General features: G+C 39.4%; 2 protein-coding genes across 4 annotated transcripts in view; both read left to right on the forward strand.

Annotated features, from left to right (window-relative positions):
• The first annotated feature begins 3,207 nt into the window (after positions 1-3,207).
• LOC137129168 (diablo homolog, mitochondrial-like) lies at positions 3,208-9,279 on the forward strand. The gene is made up of 6 exons (XM_067508092.1): positions 3,208-3,290; positions 3,677-3,809; positions 5,988-6,110; positions 7,497-7,607; positions 7,785-7,881; positions 8,209-9,279. The coding sequence occupies exons 1-6, from the start codon at positions 3,247-3,249 to the stop codon at positions 8,415-8,417; spliced, it is 717 nt and encodes a 238-aa protein (XP_067364193.1). The 5' UTR covers positions 3,208-3,246; the 3' UTR covers positions 8,418-9,279.
• A 4,499-nt stretch (positions 9,280-13,778) lies between these two features.
• Positions 13,779-20,851, forward strand: part of nectin3a (nectin cell adhesion molecule 3a) — a 30,766-nt gene continuing 23,693 nt past the window's right edge. Inside the window, exons 1-2 of one of the 3 annotated variants that reach the window (XM_067507758.1) lie at positions 13,779-14,078; positions 19,380-19,456. In XM_067507758.1, the coding sequence (XP_067363859.1) occupies positions 19,408-19,456 (49 nt within the window). In that variant the 5' untranslated portion in view covers positions 13,779-14,078; positions 19,380-19,407. The remainder of the gene's footprint in view (positions 14,079-19,379; positions 19,457-20,851) is intronic. The other 2 variants (XM_067507760.1, XM_067507759.1) reach the window with 2 other exon arrangements.

Genomic DNA, 20,851 nt, shown 5'->3' on the forward strand with positions numbered 1-20,851 from the left:
GGGGTGGGTCCCCCAGCAGTCTAAGCCTATGGCAGCATAACTATAACTAACTATATGCTTTATCAAAAAGGAAGGTTTTAAGCCTAGACTTAAAAGTAGAGAGGGTGTCTGCTTCCCGAATCTGAACTGGGAGCTGGTTCCACAAGAGAGGAGCTTGATAGCTAAAGGCTCTACCTCCAATTCTACTTTTGGAAATTCTGGGAACCACAAGTAGGCCTGCATTCTGAGAGCGAAGTGGTCTACTGGGATGATATGGTGCTATGAGGTCTTCTATATATGATGGAGCCTGACCATTCAGAGCTTTATATGTAAGAAGCAGGGTTTTAAATTCTATTCTACATTTAATTGGAAGCCAATGGAGAGAAGCTAGTGAAGGTGAAATATGATCTCTCTTGTTAGTTCCAGTCAGCACTCTTGCTGCAGCATTTTGGATTAATTGCAGGTTCTTTAGGGAGTTACTGGGGCATCCTGAAAGTAGGGAATTACAGTAGTCCAACCTAGAGGTAACAAATGCATGGACCAGTTTTTCGGCATCACTTTGAGACAGGATGCTCCTAATTTTGGCAATGTTTCGTAGGTGGAAGAAGGCTGTTCTAGAGATTTGTTTTATATGTGAGTTAAAGGACAGATCCTGATCAAACATAACTCCAAGGTTCCTTGCAGTAGTACTGGAGGCCAGACTTATGCCATCTAGAGTAACAATATGGTTGGACATCATATCTCTGAGATTTTTGGGCCCAAATACTATGACTTCAGTTTTGTCTGAGTTTAAAAGTAAAAAATTGTGGGACAACCAGGCCTTTATGTCTTGTAGGCATGCTTGAAGCTTTATTAACTGATTATTTTCATCTGGTTCCATAGATAAATATAGCTGGGTATCATCAGCATAACAGTGGAAATTTATGGAGTGTTTTCTAATAATGTTGCCTAAAGGAGACATATATAAAGTAAAAAGTATTGGTCCTAACACAGAGCCTTGTGGAACTCCATAGCTAACCTTTTTGTGCATGGAGGATTCATCATTAACATGAACAAATTGAAATCTATCAGATAGATAAGATTTAAACCAACCTAGTGCAGTTCCTGTAATTCCAATTTCATGTTCCAGTCTCTGTAATAAAATTGTGTGTGATGGGAAGATGGAAGGAGAACTTTGAAGAGTTGATGAACGAGGAAAATGAAAGGGAACGAAGAGTAGAAGAGGTGACTGGTGTGGAGCAGGAAGTAGCAAAGATTAGTAAGAGTGAAGTGAGGAGGAAGTTGAAGAGGATGAAGAGTGTATGGAAGTGTCTAGGAGAGGTGGCAGTAGAGTTTCTGACTAGTTTGTTTAACAAGATCATGGAGAGTGAGAGGATGCCAGAGGACTGGAGGAGAAGTGTACTGGTGCCAATTTTTTTTCAAACAAGGGAGCAGCAATATGGGAGCAGCAATATGGTTTCATGCCTAGAAAGAGAACAACACATGCAGTATTTGCTTTCAGGAAGCTGATGGAGAAGTACAGAGAAGGTCAGAGGGAGTTGCATTGTGTCTTCGTAGATTTAGAGAAAGCGTATGACAGGGTGCCGAGAGAGGAACTGTGGTATTGTATGTGTGGGTATGAATAAGTATGAGGAAGTCTGGAGTGGCAGCTGACACCTGAAAGGAAACAGCCGAAAGGAAGAGAAGAAGATTTAAGCCTTTACTGTTTGAAAGTACTTTTCATTTTGAGTCTCATCATGAGTTGTGCAGTATGTTGCACATGCATAAGCAGAGTAAGTGATTAGACCATTTGTAGCTTCTTTTGCTTCAGCTCCCCTTTGTGGCCAATTTGTACATTTATCTAAACTCACTATTACTGTATTAGGAATACACTTGCTACTACAAGGCTTTTGCCTTCAGAACCGGTTATTTTTGCCATAGATTTAACAAACTTCAGGAAACATTCCTTATGTATATATATATATATGTGTTGGTCCATATTGACATGATAGCAACACACAGTTACTGCAGATTGGTCAGCTGCACATCCATGACATGAATTTCCTGCTGAGTTATCAAAAGTAAGTAATTAATAATTAATATTGCTTCAAATGGAGAACCAGAATAGGTTTCAACACTAAATGAGAGACGACAAATGTAATGTAACATCCTAAGAAAATGTGATTTCAAACAACATGTGCTTGGGAATATTGCATAAGGAAGATGCAACAGAATCTAAAATCACAACAATAACACAGAAGTCCTCATGAACATAGTGACAGAATCTACTCTTAGCAACTTTTCACCTCTGTGAACCTCTTGTAATTGGTAAGTTTGTACATTAATTATATAACTTATGCTATTGTTGACTGGGCTATCCAAGAAACCTTACAATGAACAATAATCTCATTGTCATGTTCAAGAAACCAGTTTATTATTATTATCTTCACTTTGTGACATGATGCATTATACCACTTGAAGTAGCCATCAAAAGTTGGGTATACTGTGGTCATAAAGGGACGGGCATTGTTTCCAACAATACTCAGATGGGCTGTGGCATTTAGGCAATGCTGAGTTGGTGCTAAGGGGCCCAAAGTGTGCCAACAAACTACTGTATCTCCCACACAATTACATGTGGTGAAATTCTGTCTAATACAGTGGTGTAGTTGGATTAAGTGGAATTAAGGAAAGTGCTCAAATTAGACTCAAAGTACTCAAAGACTCAAGCTCAAAGTAGATTTGGGGATCATAACTTTGCATGTTACACAATAGCTCCACAATTGCCACTACCCTCTCGGAGAATTCACCTCAAAACATCTCGGCTTGTCTATAAATAAATAGTTTGGATTTCCCAGGACCTGTCATGTCCTAGAGCACTGATATTATATTACTCAGAAAGTTAAAACTAACAGGTCACAGGTCAGACTATGATTGTGCTGGGGAGCTTCAAGGAGTTTGTATAATTGTGTAAATGTGTTCAGGGCCTTCCTGAAAAAGTCAGGCGACCTCTCAGTGACATTGCCCTGAATAAGTAAAGCTTGCTTTTTGTAGTTAAGCCAGTCTATAATATGTTCAGGTCTTGGTGGGAAATGTGCTACGTAATGATTACTGAGACATTTTTTTGGCAGAACATATGTTTTTACTAGACAGTAAGATAGAACATAATACTGACAATGCTGGAGATTCCACCACAAGAGGGCAACAGTGTTCATTCTTTTCCTAAAGCACAGCAGCGGAACCTTTGTTCACAACGGAACAAAGACGGACATTTCATTTTGGCGGACCAACATGGCCGCACTTAAGAGGGGCACTGCTTATTTCAGTTTCCTCAGGTATATTAAAGTTACACTGATAAAGTTTGTAATTAAATCTATACGTGTTTTTCTAAGTTAGTCGTCGGTTAATAAAAATTCTTCTGTCTTTAACAGCGAAAAAATACATTTTGTTTGACCGCGATAGAAACGACACCAGGAAGTTGTCTCACCTTAAACTCGTTTATTGTGCCAAAATTAAGCATTGGTGTGTTTTTTAACTGTCATTTTTTATTATCCAGTGACTGGATAAAAACTAAATTGTGGTAAAACTAATAAAACAATTTCAAAGTAGCTGCTTCATCGTTGGTCTCTAGTTTGTCAAATTGCAGGTAGAAATCCTAAAGAAATACTGCACTGGATCAAATAGGGCGTGTGTTAACCTGAAACGTATTTGTTTTGTGCAGGAGGTCTGCTCGAGTCCTGCTCAGCAGTAGAAGACCTGCAGTCCATAAACCGGGCAGATGGTCAAATATTTTATACACGGGTATAGCGTCTTTGTCCGTCGGCGGCGGCCTGTGTGCTGTACCTTTCCAGCAGGTGAGTCTGTCGTCTACCAAAGACACAAGTAGATAGTTTTATTTATATTGCTCCTCCTGCTAAACAAAGACATAAAAGATAATACAATTTACAATGTAATCATCCTATTACAGTGCATGGCAAGATATTGATCAAATGTCCCATAACCACATTATTAAAAGCCAGTGTCAAACCATTATCCCTGGTTTAATAGAATTGACAGATGGAGCAAGAGTTTGTTTCAGGTTGGTGCAGCATAAAACTGACTGGTCCCTCTCCCTTCTGACTTCGTTCTCTGAGGACAGTAGAGCAGACCGGTTCCAAATTATCTGAAAACAGGATACATAATAGAGCAGCTGATCAGGAGTGTACATTGGCCCTAAATCTATTATCCAAGTCTAGAATTTCAAATAACTCTTTGACAAACAGAAACTATAGTGTTTAGTAATCCAGTGTTTAGAGAGACCTTTTGAAGACAAATGCTTGGGCAAATCATTCTGCTTCACAGTTCTTTTCATTCTTCAGATATGTTGAAAATCTGTTATTGTCCTCATGCTGTTCCACAAATTTCTGCACACTGATTTTCAGTTGTTCTTCTTTGCCTTAAAAAAAATAATTTTAATGCTGCCTTTTTATTAAAGTAAATGTTGCCAAACCCAGTCCTTGTAATGGTAATGTTGTTAAATCAAACTCTGTGTCATCTATGAAATAATGGTTAAGATAGTTTATTTAATAACATCAACTATTGGAGAGTATGTGGATGTTGAAGAGAGGTCCTGACCAAGAAGGATGCCTTTGTGAACTCCGTATCATTGTTGTACACTGTATGTAGAGGTGGTCTTACTCGAGTCTGACGCTCCAGCAAAAACTTCGCTCCAGAGATCGTTGTTTGACGAACATAGAACATTTATTGTACTTGCTTCTCAACTTGGCCGATGACGGGTCAATTGTACATACAAGTTTAAGTACAGTAATCTCACAAGCACGTTCACAAACAGCTTCAACAAACAAGTTTCTCAAAGTATGGTTGACCCGTAAAACTTGCAGAACTCGGTAAGAACCCATGTGCCTCCACACACTGAACCTTTTCCTTCTACCTTGTTGTGGTCCACACCACCTTGTAGTCAGTTCCTCTGCTCCAGCTACCCAGTCACTTCTTCACCCTTCAGCTGAGCTGAACCGCTTCTCTTGCCACAAACCCTTTGCGCTGCATTGTTCCCTTGACAGCCGCAAACAAACTTAAAAGGTAAACTTCAAATGCAAACTATCAAAGCTGTATGATGTCACTAATGACATCATCAGTACGCAGAAACATAGCACACAGTACAGTACAGTTCACAATACACACTACATAAACAAAAACTAAACTGAGGAAACCCGTTGTTGGATCATACATTAATGTTGGAAACAATTAGTAAAATTACTTTGCACAAACACAAAACAAATCATACAATAACCTACAAACATCATGACTATTCCTCTATGGTGTTCTCTCTTCTGTCATCTGGTGCCAGAGGTCACCAGCACTTAACACACTGTAGGAGATCAGTCTTTACCACTGTCTCACTCTGATTCTTGGAGAAGACACACCTTGGTTATGGGTCTATCGAACTCGCTGGTCCTCGTCTTGATACGAACCTGACGGACTAGACCTCGACCATCCTTTATTTTGTGGATGATCGTGCCAATCACCCACGAGTTGAGGCGCTGACTCATCAACAATCAACACAATGTCCCCAGGAACAAAATTGCGCTTTGCATGTGCCACTTTTGGAGCTCTGGTAGGTCTTTAGCCCAGCATTTTCAAAAGAGATCTGCCATATACTGGACCTGTCTCCATCTACGGCGAGTGTAAAGATCATCCTTCTGGAAAATTCCCAAAGGAATCAAAGGCTGGGTTTTTAAGAGAAGAAGGTGATTTGGTGTCAAAGCCTCCAAGTCATTTGGATCATCAGAAGGTGTAGTTATTGGCCGACTATTTAAAATGGCTTCCACCTCGCAGAGCAATGAGCAACACACATTACAGTACAGTTCACAATACACACTACATGAAACAAAAAATAAACTGAGGAAACCCTTGGTTGGCTCATACCCTGTATAATTACATGCTGTCACACAGTATTTCCTGTCATAACAAAAAGTTTTACTCTGTACTTTTTTAGCTGCTTTGTTCATTGTTTCCTCTCGTCTGTGCTGCAGGTTGAAAACCTCTCTCATGACTCCCTGATCAAACGAGCAGCTTCTCTTGTAACAGACAGTTCAACCACTTTCCTCTCACAGACCACTTTGGCTCTCATAGATGCCTTCATAGAGTACTCAAAGGTACGTTTAAATCCCACCCTACCCACATTTATGTTTATATATAAGTTGTAAAACTTTGTAATATAAAAAAACACACACAAATGAGATTTACTTTTTGTTATTGGCAGTCATTTCTTTAGGTGCTCTACAGAGTGCGCTATCATTTGGACAGTGTGATACAATATGTTGAATCTGAGCTACACTGCTGGAAACTGCTGGAAAAAAACCTGGTCAAAACCTAGGGAATTTTATTAGGCATAAACTGTAAACTTCCATCAGTAGGAACAGCCCTCACCTTAGTGAAAGAAATACAGACTGGTTGATTTTAATTTGTGGTACATACAGTCCACCAAAAATAAAGGATTTAGTTTGGGGTTTTACGTGTAAAGACTACATTTGTTGTTTAAAAAAAAAAAAGGTCCAGAAAAATCATCCTGAAACCCAGAGAGTTGTCTGTGGGGAAAAAACAAGTCATTTTAAATTCAAGAAAAGAAGGGAAAACAATCAGAGACATTGCACAAACACTTGGCATGGCCAGGACAACAGTTTGGAATGAATGGTGGAAGCATTGTGAGGAAAAACCCCAAAACAACGGTCACATCATCCATGGGGCAGCGGTGAAGGTATCACATCCCACCATTTAAAGAAAACTTCATGAGCAGAAATACAGGGCCCATACCACAAGCATGGAAACCCTTCATCAGCAGAAAAAAAATCTGAAAACCAGACTGGAATTTGCAAATAATTGTAGAGATGATCCTCAGATGTTCTAGGTTACATGGACTGAAGAGACTAAGGCCTGACTCTACAAAAGTGCTGTAAAGGCCAGAGTGAGGAGACAGAAAGGTTCCTCTTGTGATCCAAAGCATACAAGCTCACCTGAAGCCCGATGGAGGTAGTGTAGCTTGCAAGGGTGATTCTGTAACCGTCTCACTTTGTTTTGTCCTTTCAGCTTATCCCGCGAGTTCAGGGTCACCACAGCGGACCATTGTCCGCATGTTGATTGGACAAATCAATCACCAATCCTTAACCCAAATTAACAGACATATCACCTGATGAAGACCCCCCAAAATAAACAAAAGCAACTCTAAGGAAAAAAAACAATATAGTGATAATATTAGTGATGTCAGTGAGTCACACGCTTGATGCAGTTATTACTAATAAGGCATTTGCAACCACGTTTTATTTGCTTTAAAACTATCTGTTCCAATGAAATTTGCGTGATCGGATTAAAAGGTCTTATCTTCTATGTTCTTAACCATATGAAGGTGTAAATACCATCTGATGGTAGTGGTAGGTCTACAAACCCCTACATGCTAATTTGTGTCTGAATGTCTATAATAGGTGGAAAATTTCCACACTCCAAACTTACCTGCCTGTTTCCACCTGCTCTCTGTTTGCCAACAGGCAGTGCACACACTTGATGCACTCCAAAAACGATATCTGGCCTCACTGGGTAAACTGACACCAGCAGACGAGGATTCAATTTGGCAGGTGATCATTGGCCAGCGTGCACAGGTTAGTCTGTGATGAACTTCAAAGCAATTCTGACTGTAGCCTTCAGTTTTTCTGGTAATTTACTGGCAGCCACACTGTAACCATGAAAGCACTCGTGCAGGCCCTGTTTGTTTGCAGGACCTGCACAAGTGCGGTGAGCTGTTTGCGCCTGGTTTGTAATTCTCCCTGTTCTGACAGGTTAACGACAGACAGGATGAATGCAAGCGTTTCGAGTCGACCTGGGTCAGTGCAGTCAGGCTGTGTGAAACGGCTGCTGAGGCGGCATACACATCAGGTGTGTGACAGATACTGCCCGCGTGTGTGATTGAATGGTGGGGATGCCATGGTTCCATTGTTGAGGTAGTTATTTCAGAGCTCTTGTGAGCAATAAAAGAGTTAAGCTGTTAAAGCTTTTTGTGTTACTGTTTCTGCACGTAGGCATTCTGCAGCTGTCAATCCCGCCCTTTCTGCAGCATGCAGATCATTTGCTGTCATTCAACGCGGGTTTTTGAAAACAAATAGGAGAAAATGGGCAAATGTGCCTTCTTTGTGACTACGTCTAATGTCTGTGGTGTAAATTTGCCAATCCTTGAGCTTTTTGTATGCATCCTTGTGCTTCCAGGAGCTGAGCATGCGTCCATCACGATAAGGACAAACCTACAGGTGGCCCAATCACAGGTGGAACAGGCACGGAAACTGTCATTGGATGCAGATATGAAGTTGGCAGAGACTAAAGTAATGGAGATTGAAAGGTTGGCACAATATAAAGCCTCGTTAGAGAGTAATAATTATGAGGAAGAGGTGCCTGAGGCTTATCTAAGAGAAGACTGAAATAAATATCCAAAGGTAAAACAAACTAAGGAAAGCATTAAAAAACTGATATGCCCTTAGTGTAAATGCATTTTATCAACTTTGCAATGTCATCTTTTGTTTTGAGTCAAGAGTGTTCAGCTCAGTTCAGAGTAAACTCACAAACAAAACTAGATTTTAATACTTCTGACACAATTCAGAACGTCCTTTTCAGTCTTTAAACCCTTAAGATTATTACTTGCCTCTGCAGCATTTTCTCAGTTTACTTTGGTGTGATTTACATACTTGAGCAATATCAAATTTTGTGTTTGATTTTGAAGAGAATGTGGCCAGTTATGTCCACTGTGTGTTTGCCAGAGGATGAGAGCTGTGTACCATCAGCATTTGCCAGATTTGTTCAGAGATAATTGTTGATGTGAACAGATGTTGTACATGAGAGATGTCTTTGCCAACTATGTGATCAAAATGTCCCCTGCGGTCACATTTGCTTAAATGGCAGAGACCATTTTGTAAACACCATAAAAGCCCAGAAACACTATGCTGTTGGCTGATCAGCACATTTTCTGCAGTTTGATTTCCCACTGATTCCTACTCACGTGTTCCTCTGAGCATCTTTCTTTTAAAGGCAGTGTCGCTTTACCTGTTGTTTTTTCTGTCTCTTTCACTCACCGGCTCTACATTCACTGCAAATTACCCATGTCCTGACATTGTCATGCCAGTTTTTAGACCGTTTCTCTGCTATCACCACTTCATCCACAATGACATTTCTCTTTCTACACACCCACAGGACAGAAAATTAAGCTTGTCTACTTCTAGTCAATAAAAAAACCTGGTGGTTCTATTTTTTGGTGTAGATGTTTTTATTAAACTTTTCAAAACAAAATGATTGAATTCTCTTACTCTGATTAAGGTTTAAGTTTGGGCAGGTGGTCAAATTTACCCAATTTGCATGTGAATATGGTTCTATGTGCACTTTGGGAGAAGTGCTGAAATAAACATGATTCACAATTTTAGCAGACTGCAAAGCTATACTACTAAGGTTCAGACCAAACCTATGCTCTCTAACTTGCCTACGATGTTGAGCTTTTCTCCAGCAGATGGCTTCATTGCTTCACATTTCATTCAGTGAAATTCAGTTCTGTTAATTTAATCTTATCACGCACTTAATATTTAGTCATATTCATATTTTACTTGACACTTTTGTTTGATAGTATAGTTATAATAAGTGTGAACTGTTGGAGAAACCATAACATGAATACAGTGGACACACAGGTGCAAACATTTGGGTACACATTAGCAAACCCCTGTTCAAAATAAAACCATGTCACACTACTCTTGTCCAATATAGAACATATTTCCTTCATCGAAGTGATGAAGACTTCCTCGTATACAATCAGTATCAATGTGTCACCACAGATATCATACATGCTTTTTTATTGATCTTTCCAAAAATATTCACAAATATTTGTATGAATATTAATGATATAACAACATATTTTAGCAGAAATCTAAATTATATTGTTGTATTTTGAAGAGTAAAAAGGGTAATGCAGTAGTACTACAGTATTATTGGTAAAGAAACCCATTCTAAGTTGTGTGTGCTAAGTAATAAGCCCCCCTTTTGTCAGATATCACAGTAAACAGACACTTTTCGTAGCCACCTGAAAACCTTTGTCTTCTTGATTCAGGAATTTTCACCCACTCTGCCAGATTTTAAATGATATTCAAGTCAGTGAACTGTGAGGGTTTTCTTGAAGCTGTTCATTTTTTTGTGTTCGGAGTCGGCCTCTTTTCAATTTCCCTTTCTTGACTGACTGCAGGAAACAGTGTTTACAGCTGATATTTAATTGAATCCATTGCCAATTTACCTGTACAAATGTTTCCTGTGGTCAAAAAAGCCTGATTGTCAATTAATCTGTCCGCAGGACACGTTTCCCAAAAGACTTTGGCTTATCCAGATGTGACTTGGCAATCTTCACACAATAACTTTTACAATGCAGTCACAGGTACATTTTCAAACAGAATCATGTAGACCCTGTTTGTACATCACTGAAACTGGGTGTCATGACTTTGTAGTCATATGAGGAACCGCCTTTTCCTGTCTCCTAGCAGACATGCAGTATTTTCAATTATTTTAATTAGAGGCTCACTTCTCAAACCATTAGGCCACTACCGTATTGTCTTTTCCTACACAGTTTACCATAACTGCCAGTCCCTAGGAGCATTTTAGACATTTTAATTGTGAACTGCTTATGCCAGACTTTTGCATACAACTGTATACATACATTTGGATGTGAAATTTTGTCTTTAACATATAATGAACTGTACGTATCACTCTGAACTCAAACAAAGTTCATTGTTTGTCTCCTTCTCTTCCAAATCAACTCAGTGTTTAGGTCTTCAATATGTCCTATAACAGGTATGCTGTCTTAATTGTCTTCACGTGTGCCTTCCAAAGGTCAGCGTGTGCTGCTAAGGGTCATTTCACAGGGAGCTCGTTATGAGGAAGCTGCAAACACGAGTGTGTAGCGTCAGCAGTGAGATGACCCCCCTCTGCACTAAAGTAGATGGTCAAGCCTTGGTATGGGATGGGACGGTGAGTGTGTTGTGGTGGGGGGGGTTGAGGTGTGCTAGAACTGGCTCACCAATGAGACTAGTGAGGAATGTTGTGTTTAACAAAGGCTGTTTTCACAGTCTGTGAAACCAAATGTCCCAGACAGTCTGTGTAGATGTGCACCCACTGGTCACAGGGGAGATAGTGCCAGTGCAGTCTTGCCTGCCCGTAACAAAAATGTAATAGTGCTTATTGAGAAGTATTTCTGCAGTATAAAGCCTCAATGAGGTAACCATAATTACAAAGGTCATGGGCCATAAATGCTCAAACTATTTAGTGCTACCGTGGGCTTGAGTATTTATGCAGCACGGGCTATGCCAGTGGTGTGAAATAATCCTCACTGAAACTATTTCTCCACAATCGGTGATGTGATATTAAAACATTAAATGGTTTGTGAAAGAAAATAGGATGTGATTTATCATCTGATGAAGAGACAAGTCTCCTCACTGCACTGACTTTACTGTTCCAATGCAAAGAAGCTCAGGAGTTAGGATTGATTGGTGAAAAGGGCAGCACGTTCACCTGGGGATTTATAGCTCTTTGAGGATATAAATAAACCACCAGAGGGTAAAAAAAGGTAGGGGGTACAGTGTGGTGACACATCATGGGCCATGCTTTAATCACAGGGAGAGGGAATGGCTTATATTTTTGCAGGAGATGGAAGTTCCCCGCAGAGTTCACACCTACTGATGAGAACTCCATGCTAATACGGGCTGTGAAGACCTCACTGCAGAATGAAATGAGTAGCTCATAATGAGGGAACCACATTGAAACACATTTTTTTACTTTCTTTTTTTTTCTTTTTTTTTTTTTTGCTTATCTTCAGTGAAATAATATGTCGTCTGCCTAAAACTGCTGAAGGAGCAAGTAATCAGTTCAAGCTACAGTGTGTGATAATAACACTGTGCTGCACATGAACGTGGAAAAGCTGTAATTATCTCAAAGAAGAGAACAATGCAAGAAAGTTTTTCATTACCACATTGTTTCAACAGAGTACGGTCACGGTGTGACTGTGTTGAAGCTGCAATAAGTGAAGTTGCATGTGACTGTTTTGTCCTTCAGTAGCTAATCCACTGGGTTTTATATTAACTTTCACATTCACTTCCTTGTTTTATTTTCCCACACTTTTAGAATAGTTTCATAACATTGGTTGTACATTGTCTACAAAATGTGTCCTTCAGCCGTCTCCAGCACAACAATGAGTGAAAAAATAGGCCTGGTCAGTGGTACAACAGCAAGTCCTTTAACTAGTTTCTCCTTAGTGAATGTTTTTGGACCCTCCATTTCTTCTAATCTCCAATGTGCTAAATAGGCTGTGGTGAAGTGAAAAATTCTTAATAAGCTCAAAAATATGCAGATTATCATTTCATTCAGGGGGGTAGATTGAACATTTTGTGAACGTAATGTTTGCCATTGTGTATTATCCATATTACACCAGTTTTATGGTATTATAGCAAATCAAGAACTCTTAAAAATCTGTCAAATTAAAAAAAAGTTATAGCAACTTACAATTAGAAACACACCTATGAATATTTGTACTATAAATAGGCTGATCTGGTGGTTTAGGGAGGCTAAAGAGTTATACGTAATAAGGTTGGTCCCCACAACACAATGCACCACACACACAAAAAAACAGACAAAGATACAGTTTCTCCTTTAGTAAGACAATGAACCTCTATCTGTCCGGGCATGGCTGTGAAGAAGATAATAGTGCCTAAAAAGTAACCTGTTATTTGTATAATTAATGGTTTAATTTGATCTTTTTCACAAATGTGGCTTGAACAGTGGGCTAATGGTCCAAACTAAATTTTACTGTATTTTAGTTTTTTGAGAAAGTGAAAGAATATGCGTGGACATTTGTATTTTATAATTCAAACTATAACCCAATGTAAAACATCTCCTTTATTATTCAGCTAATCATTTCAGCTTTAGGTTACAGGTTAGGGAAAACGTTACGGGGTAAAAAGGAACCCTTGTGAAGTACAGCAGTGGAAGTATCAGCGTAGAAGTATGGTGGACCGATATATGTACTTATACCCTGTGCAGAATTGAGTTAATGTACTTAGGTTATTAACTTTTGTACCACTGAGATCAGATCAAATGACATAGGGATGTTTGAAAGATGCACAGAGAAAAAATAAAGAGACTAGAAATTACTAGAAATATATAACAAATAAATAGTAAATAACTAAAAAGAGATGCATAATAAAACACAAAATAAGCATAAATGTCACCAAAGATACACAAGCCACAAGTAGATGCAAAATGACTAAATAATTATAACAAATACGTATAGCTGAAAATAAAAGTACTGAAGTACAATTGCATTAGACATATTTAAGATGCATTTTCTTAACGAAGTTCTTGTACTTTTGTGCTGTCGGTGCTAATTATGGAGCATGTCGTTAGTACTTCAACTTGAGTAAAATGTGTAGTAGCACCTTTATTACTTTGACCAACATGTGCTGTAGTCAGATGGCTTATTTTCAACCATTGTCCCCAGGCCAGCTGTTAAGCGGCTACTGAAACAGCAAAACACCCATGTGAGAATCATGATAAGCTGGACAACACATGAGGCAGCAATATTAGCTCTAAAGCCTAAAGTGCCGCAACCACGAAATGAAAGACACAAAACAATTTCCACAGATACCACTGAATGACTGCAACTACAGAGGATGCGGCCTGTGTATGAGGTGGGGAGGGTCCCAGAGACCACTGAAGGCAGACCAAATCAAATGGGGGATTTTGGGACCGTGTGCGGTCGTGCGTGCGTGCGTGCATAGGTTGCGTGTGTTTGTGTTGTCCTGGAGAAGTGGTACAACCCACGCGGTCGCGTCGCTATGGAGAGCTGCTCCCCAGCAGCGCGAGCGAGGCAGCCAGAGTGAGCAGCGACGAGCGAGGAGGAGGACGAAGACGACGGAGCAGAGAGAGTGCCACAGCGCGCGCGCGCACACAAACACACACGGAGACTGAAATAATGGAGACAAGATTACAGAAGAGGAATTGGCCGACTACCGCTAAAGGACTGCTACTTTTAAAATCTCTTCTCACCTTGTACGGACTTACCTGTGAGTTAACGCTTTCTTTTGTACTTTGCCTGTGCTACTTTTGAGCCAGTGAAAGAAGTTGCCGCTGGGCTGCTCGGAGCGGCCGCCGTTAAGTCAGTCACCGATTTACCACAGCGAAACCGGCCCGTCTTTGTTGTGTTCAAGTGGGATGTGTTTCTTTTCAAACCCTGCTAGCTTTAGGGTCGCTAACGTTTTCTAGTACGTGGACAGCCGCCCTACCATTAACATTACGTCGGTAGGAAAATAGTTGGTGGTGTGATTCTCCCGTTAGCTAAACCTCGTTTGCTTTTCTCATCGAATTCCACGCCGTTACTAACAACTGCTAATGTTAACTTCAACTAAATAGAGCAACTTCCGATTAACTTTACACATAAAGTTAAAGTTAAGTTACATCTTCATGCTCAATGACCACACTGGGGACAGGGGGCAACTTGAAGCGATTCAATTAAGCTATGCGCACATTTTCTAGCTAACGTTACTTCCACTATGTCACATCATGACTGATCGTTAGCCAACCTTAGCGTTACTGTGGGTTCCGGGGAAATACCGGCTGCTTTTTCCTCTTAAAACTTACTGAATGGCCGCAGTGGTGTAGCTACGTAAATATAAACGGAATGTTGTTGTTGTTGGTGTCAAATGTGGTGCGGCTAAGATGAGCTCCTTTGGTTAAAAGTTTGCCAAGTGGTAGGATACAGATGGGGGATACACGTTAACGGTCTGTGATGCAGTGCAGACTTCTCTGCTTTAGGCGTGAGGTGTATCTGGGGGAATGAAGACTTATTTCAAGAGAGGCACTGCAGTCGCAGAGTCTGTGGAAGTATTGACCTGCAGTTGGGCTGCGTGCCAGCCAGAGCAGAGCACCTTCCATTATTGTCCCGAGTAGTGCAGCTGGGGAGCTTTGCTGTATCCCACTCTTGAGCTGGGATTACAATACATGGCAGCCCGGCAAGACAACCGAAGGGACAAACACAGATGGATATAAAGTAAATACTACTCAGGAATGCACAGTTTTTCTAATTCCAAAATGCAAGGCCAACAAAAGCTTTGCAAATATGTTTAGTAGTTTCTAAAAAAAAAAAAGGAAAAATATTGGGTTTCCTCCATGAGAAATTATAATAAGTGGCATATTCCCATGGTAACAGCCACAAAAGCTGTATCACCATTACTTTATTTCTGTAAGCCTGCAGCGAACAGCTATGTGAGTGGATTATTTAGGTTAACTTAACTTTTCCTGAAACATGCAAAGAAATTCTGGTGACCTGTACTGGGCAAACTTGCTAAATAACCCCTAACATTCCTTTGGCATTCATGTATTGGCTTCTCTTGTTATCGTCTGACACATTGTGATAAGATAATATTGCAGTAAAATAATACAGGTGGATGTATTGCCCACATATCTAGCTATATCATGTTGTTTCTCTGCACCAGAGTCATCTCATTCTTCCTTTCACACACAATTGCAACACATGCTTTTCGTCTTCATACCATACTTTTCTGTCTTAGCCACAAAACACTGGTTCATAAATCAACACATGAACCTGATAAACAATGCACCGAACGACCTCCGCATTGGCTGTGTCTGGTGCTGTGCGTGTGGAGGTTTTCGTTCCAACTAGTCACCTTAATTGTCACATTCGTTGGTTATTAGCACAGAGGACAAAGTTGTCAGCAAAAGGTTAGTTTAGATGTTGTGTATGCAATGAAACATGCAATGTTTTTGACTCTCAGTAACCTTAGATTGGAGCTCCTGTGGTTTCAGCATACTGTTGTGTGTTAAGAAAAGAACATGTGTGCAGAGGGACTTTGTGACACACTTAGGTTTCCTTGCCTGGGTCATTTTAAGAATCCCTGCAGAGTTGAGAAGTTTGTGAGGAGGGGAGATTAGTTCAAGGCGTGGCTACAGGCTGTGAAGTCTATAATTGAAGACCATAGTTTTGTAGTTTCTTCTCTTTGGGCCACATGATTCACAATCTAAATAAATAATCTAGTAATGGAGCCACCAAAATTACAGACTCAAACCCGAAATAGATTTTAAAAAGCAGTGCAACCACTAAGCAAATTTGGTTGTTATAGAAGTGAATGTGTTTCAGTGGTTATTAATTGACTGGAAGATGTAGCCAAGAGAGTAGGTTTGTGATTGAACATGTTTTCCAAAGATGTACAGTTCTGTCACCACATGTCATAGGGCAGATAAGGTCACATCTTTGGGGATCTTTTGTGTTGGGGAGGTGTTTGGAAAGTTTAATGCAATTACTAGTTTTAAAACGAGGTGTTTATAGATGTAGAGATAAAGCCACATGCCAACAATCCTGGCTCTTGGGGTGTCATTTTCATAAGCTAAAATATCACTATAAATTATTTTTCCAGTCTGTTCATTTACTTTTACCATGTTTCCAGCCACTTTTTGACAATAGGCCAACTCCATCCATTGTCTAAATATGTTCTGTAGATGCAAAATATTCACTGATAACTGGTGTTAATTATCCACACTGGTTGTTGCATTCGTAGGAAGAGGGATTTAAAGTAAGTTTTAGCAGTTGGGTGCACATCTGTGGATCGCAGCTGTTGCATCCATCTGATCCTCTCATTTGATGTTAAATCTCAGTAGTGAAGCAGCAGACTGAAAGCTCCTAATCACACTAAATGCACACAGTGTTTCCTTTTTGAAGGAAGGCCATCAGCAGATGAGTGTGCTGCTTTATTGTGGGACATTGAGGCTGTGTGTGTGCCTGGGGTTCAGGGAGCAGGCTGTGGTCACCAGCTTCTGTTGACTCCACCCTTTTCTTCCTCTACCCCAACAGATGTGACTAACTGTCAGAGATTTGTATGGGAAACTGCTCCCTGGTGGTTTGTCAGTAAATTCAGATCTTTAACTTGGAGGATAAATTTAAGGACAATAATGCCAGTGACACTGCAGTCAGTTGTCTTAGTTTCAGCCCGCTGCTTTCAATAAGAATGATTATCAATTACTTGTCAATTTAGGCCTGCAATAAACTAAATTAACATAACCAAAGATGCTGTATAAAGTAGATGTTTCCATTCACCGGTTATTATGGGCCTTGTCATTTTGAACATAATAACCTTGAAGAGAAAGTTGTGGAATAGAGTTGTGGATAGTTAAGGAATTATTTGGAGTCCATTATCTAACAGATTAAATGTTATCTGTCCAGCCCCATCCCACCTACAATACCCTTAGAAAAATAAGCGGTATAGATGATGAATTTCTTATAACAGGAAAAGTTGTATATAGAAATAGATATACATTTCCATTTATTTATAGCTGATTTTCATTAAAGTTAATTAAAATTTGACCTAAATTTAAATTGACATATGGCTTGTTATAGAAACCAATGTTTCCTCTGTTTTTGTTTAAATTGTGTATTGTAAGGTTAATAAGATTAAGAAGTATACGTATAAGTGTACTGATGATGTTGATGACATCATATGGCTTTGACGTTTGCCTTTATAGTTTGCCTTTTAAGTTTGTTTACAGTTATTAAGAAAAAATGCTTAGCAAAGTTATGCTATTGAAATGAACAGACATGGATAACAAGACGAGACAGTTACTATTCGTAAACGTATGAGTGTACTGATGATGTTGATGACATCATAAGGGTTTGACGTTTGCCTTTTAAGTATGTTTAACAGGTGTTAAGGAAAAAATGCTTAGCAACGTTTGTTACCGAGACATAAGTATTTTAATCGCTTTTGAAAAGTCTCATGAAATCACAAAGGTTAATTTTTTTTGACGTGATTTTTAATATGCTTGATGTGACTTAAAGATGTCCTGTAGGAATAAATGAGCTAAGGGCTGAGTGCCACAGGTTAGCGAAGATGACAAGAATTGAGAGGCAGACGAACACTTAGCTGAGATTTACTCACTTTCCATGAGATTTAATGATAACACACATATAGAATCGTGCTAGCGTCAACATCTAAAAATCAGTGTCTAGGTTTATGAGCCAATGATACACATTTTCATTTATTTATAGCTAATTTTCATTAAAGTTTATTAAAATTTTACCTATATTTAAATGGACATATAGTTTAATATAGATGGTGGTAATTGACACATGCATCAAAATAGAATCTTCCTTCTTGCTTTTTTGTTTGTTGCATATGCACTGTATGAGCCAATCACGGTTTCCTCTGTTTTTGTTTATATTGTGTATTGTAAGGTTAATTAGATTAAGAAGTATACGTATAAGTGTACTGATGATGTTGATGACATCATATGGCTTTGATGTTTGCCTTTTAAGTATGTTTAACAGGAACAGTTAACTTTTGTTACCGAGACATAAGTGTTTAAATCTCTTTTGAAAAGAGATTTTTGAAAAAAATCACAAAGGTTAATATTTTTTAATTGAAACTTAATATGCTTGATGTGACTTAAAGATGTCCTGTGGGAATAAATGAGCTAAGGGCTGAGTGCCACAGGTTAGCAAAGATGACAAGAATTGAGACGCAGACGAACACTTAGCTGAGATTTACTCCCTTTCCGTGAGATTTAATGATAATACAAATATAGAATAGTGCTAGCCTCAACATCAAAAAATCAGTGTCTAGGTTTATGAGCCAATCACATTGCTTCTGGTGCATTTCATCATCAGGCTGATGCTGGGAGTTAGCAGTCATTACAACCACAGAGCATGGGTAATTAGACATTTGCATACCGACTGAAGAAATATACAAAGACATTACAGTATTAGCTGTGCTATTTTTTGCTGTGTTTTTGCTAGTATGTCTTGTCTACTGGATAAATCTTAGATAGACAGGAATTGACTATTACTGAGTCATAGGAAACTGCACCATAGAAATAGTTTCCAGACATTTCCATGGTTAATTACCTACTGTGAATGAACAGAGGGAAACCTTTAAACAGTTTTTTTGCCTGCTGTTTTCAGGAGTCAGAGTTATCCCCCTGAAAGAGCAGATTGTAGTACATTAGGTTAGGGTCACTCAGATACACCATGGTTTCACAGTCCATATTAAAGAGGTATACATGCAGGGCGTGCACAGTCAGCAGTTAAGTCCCCTAGGAAAGGAGCACCAGGGTTATGGGAAACAGGTGTGGCTGCTTTTCAACATTCAGTCTTATTTGTTTCACTCATTCAGCTGTTAGGATGTGATAGTGTTTTGGGATGAGCACTCAGTATGTAGTGACACACCCCCTACCACCCAGGTGGAATCTAATTGACACCTACAAGTCAAAGGCTGGGTAGGGCTGATTGTATTCCTAGTGTTGTTGCTTGTACCCTAGGAATGTTAACTCAAGTCTCATTCACACATGTTCCTCTCCAGACTTTACCCATAGGCAGTGCACGTGGGAATGCAAATATCTGAGAGAGATGCTCAGAAGATTCCCCAGAGTTTATCCTGTGAGTACTCTACTGCAAAGTCCAGAATATGTGTGTAAGCCTGTTCGTGATAGAGCCCTCTGCTCTGCTCAAATAGTCTGAAGGATTTAAATTGTTGCGTATTCACAACATTTCTATCAAGCAACTACCACAGCTTCTTTCCTTTTTTTTCTTCAACACATGGCTTTGATGTGCTCGAAAGAAAACACAGTTTCTTACCTACTTTTTCTATCATGTTGTGCCTTCTCTACTTGCTGCCCCTCACTGGAATCAAGCAGAGTTACTTATGTGAGAATGCTTCTAACTTGGACGATCTCCCCACTGTGTGTTACATGTGTAAAATGACAACTCTAGACAATTTGCAAAGTTCATATATGAAAGAGACTATAGACTATACTCTCTTGCTTAAAATATCAGCTACAAATTGTATCTCTTTTGTTCAGCCTGGATATCAATACTGTATCTACAGCTGGTTGTATGCAAGTCAGTATTACACCCACCTACACCCTAGTTCTCATAGTGTTTATCTAATTTCCAAACAAGTGGTGTGTTTTGACAATGAGACTTCAGATCGGGGTATCAGGTTGAATGGAGCAAAGTCAGTGAACCACAAGTCTTTTGCTGACATAGTCATTTTCCCTTTATTCTCCTTTATAGTTGATCATGCCTTCTTTAGCAAAGCCTATGTTACGACCTATTGACTGATATTGATCATCTAAGCAATTTGGTTATGACATCTAATTGGACTGAGCAGTGAAAACAGAGAGATTATTGGACTTAGTATCCCAGGACCACAGAGAATATTCACTGTATACATTATTTACGATAATGGCTCTGCCTGTGAGTGGCAATCCAAAATTGTTCCTTCTAATAACAGTAACACACAACATTTGAAGTGGGACATTTCCCTGTGAATGAATAATAACCACATCTGCTAATTTCTTTTTACAGTTTTCTCATCTCATTCTCTGATCTCATTGTGTGTTACAATTTCCGACATCCAAACCCAGGCAAAGAAACCCCTGTCCCTTAATTCAGAGTTTTCTGGTTTGGCTTGCTGAGCATCCTTAGCGCTTAAAGCAGATATGTTGCAGTAATGGCTTGAATATTATTTCACTCAACTGAAACCCTGTTGGGTTTCAGCCAAATTATTCTATATAACCCTCCCATCTATGCCACATGTACACCTCCTGTCTCTTTATGCTTGAGTTTCCATGCTTTTGTTTACATTGCAGATGCTCTGTTAATTTTCATTCTGAACTCTTCATACATTTCCCTTCATCAATTTATGATGTGGCAAAGAAGACCAAATGAATTTAAGGTTTTGTCACTGTTTAATATCTATGAAGAAAGGTGAAACACATACTCTTTTTTTTCCCCACCATGTAGCAGCTGTAGCCCACAGAAATCAACAGT

The sequence above is a fragment of the Channa argus genome, chromosome 6, assembly GCF_033026475.1.
Source record: "Channa argus isolate prfri chromosome 6, Channa argus male v1.0, whole genome shotgun sequence".
Taxonomy (NCBI): Eukaryota; Metazoa; Chordata; class Actinopteri; order Anabantiformes; family Channidae; genus Channa; species Channa argus.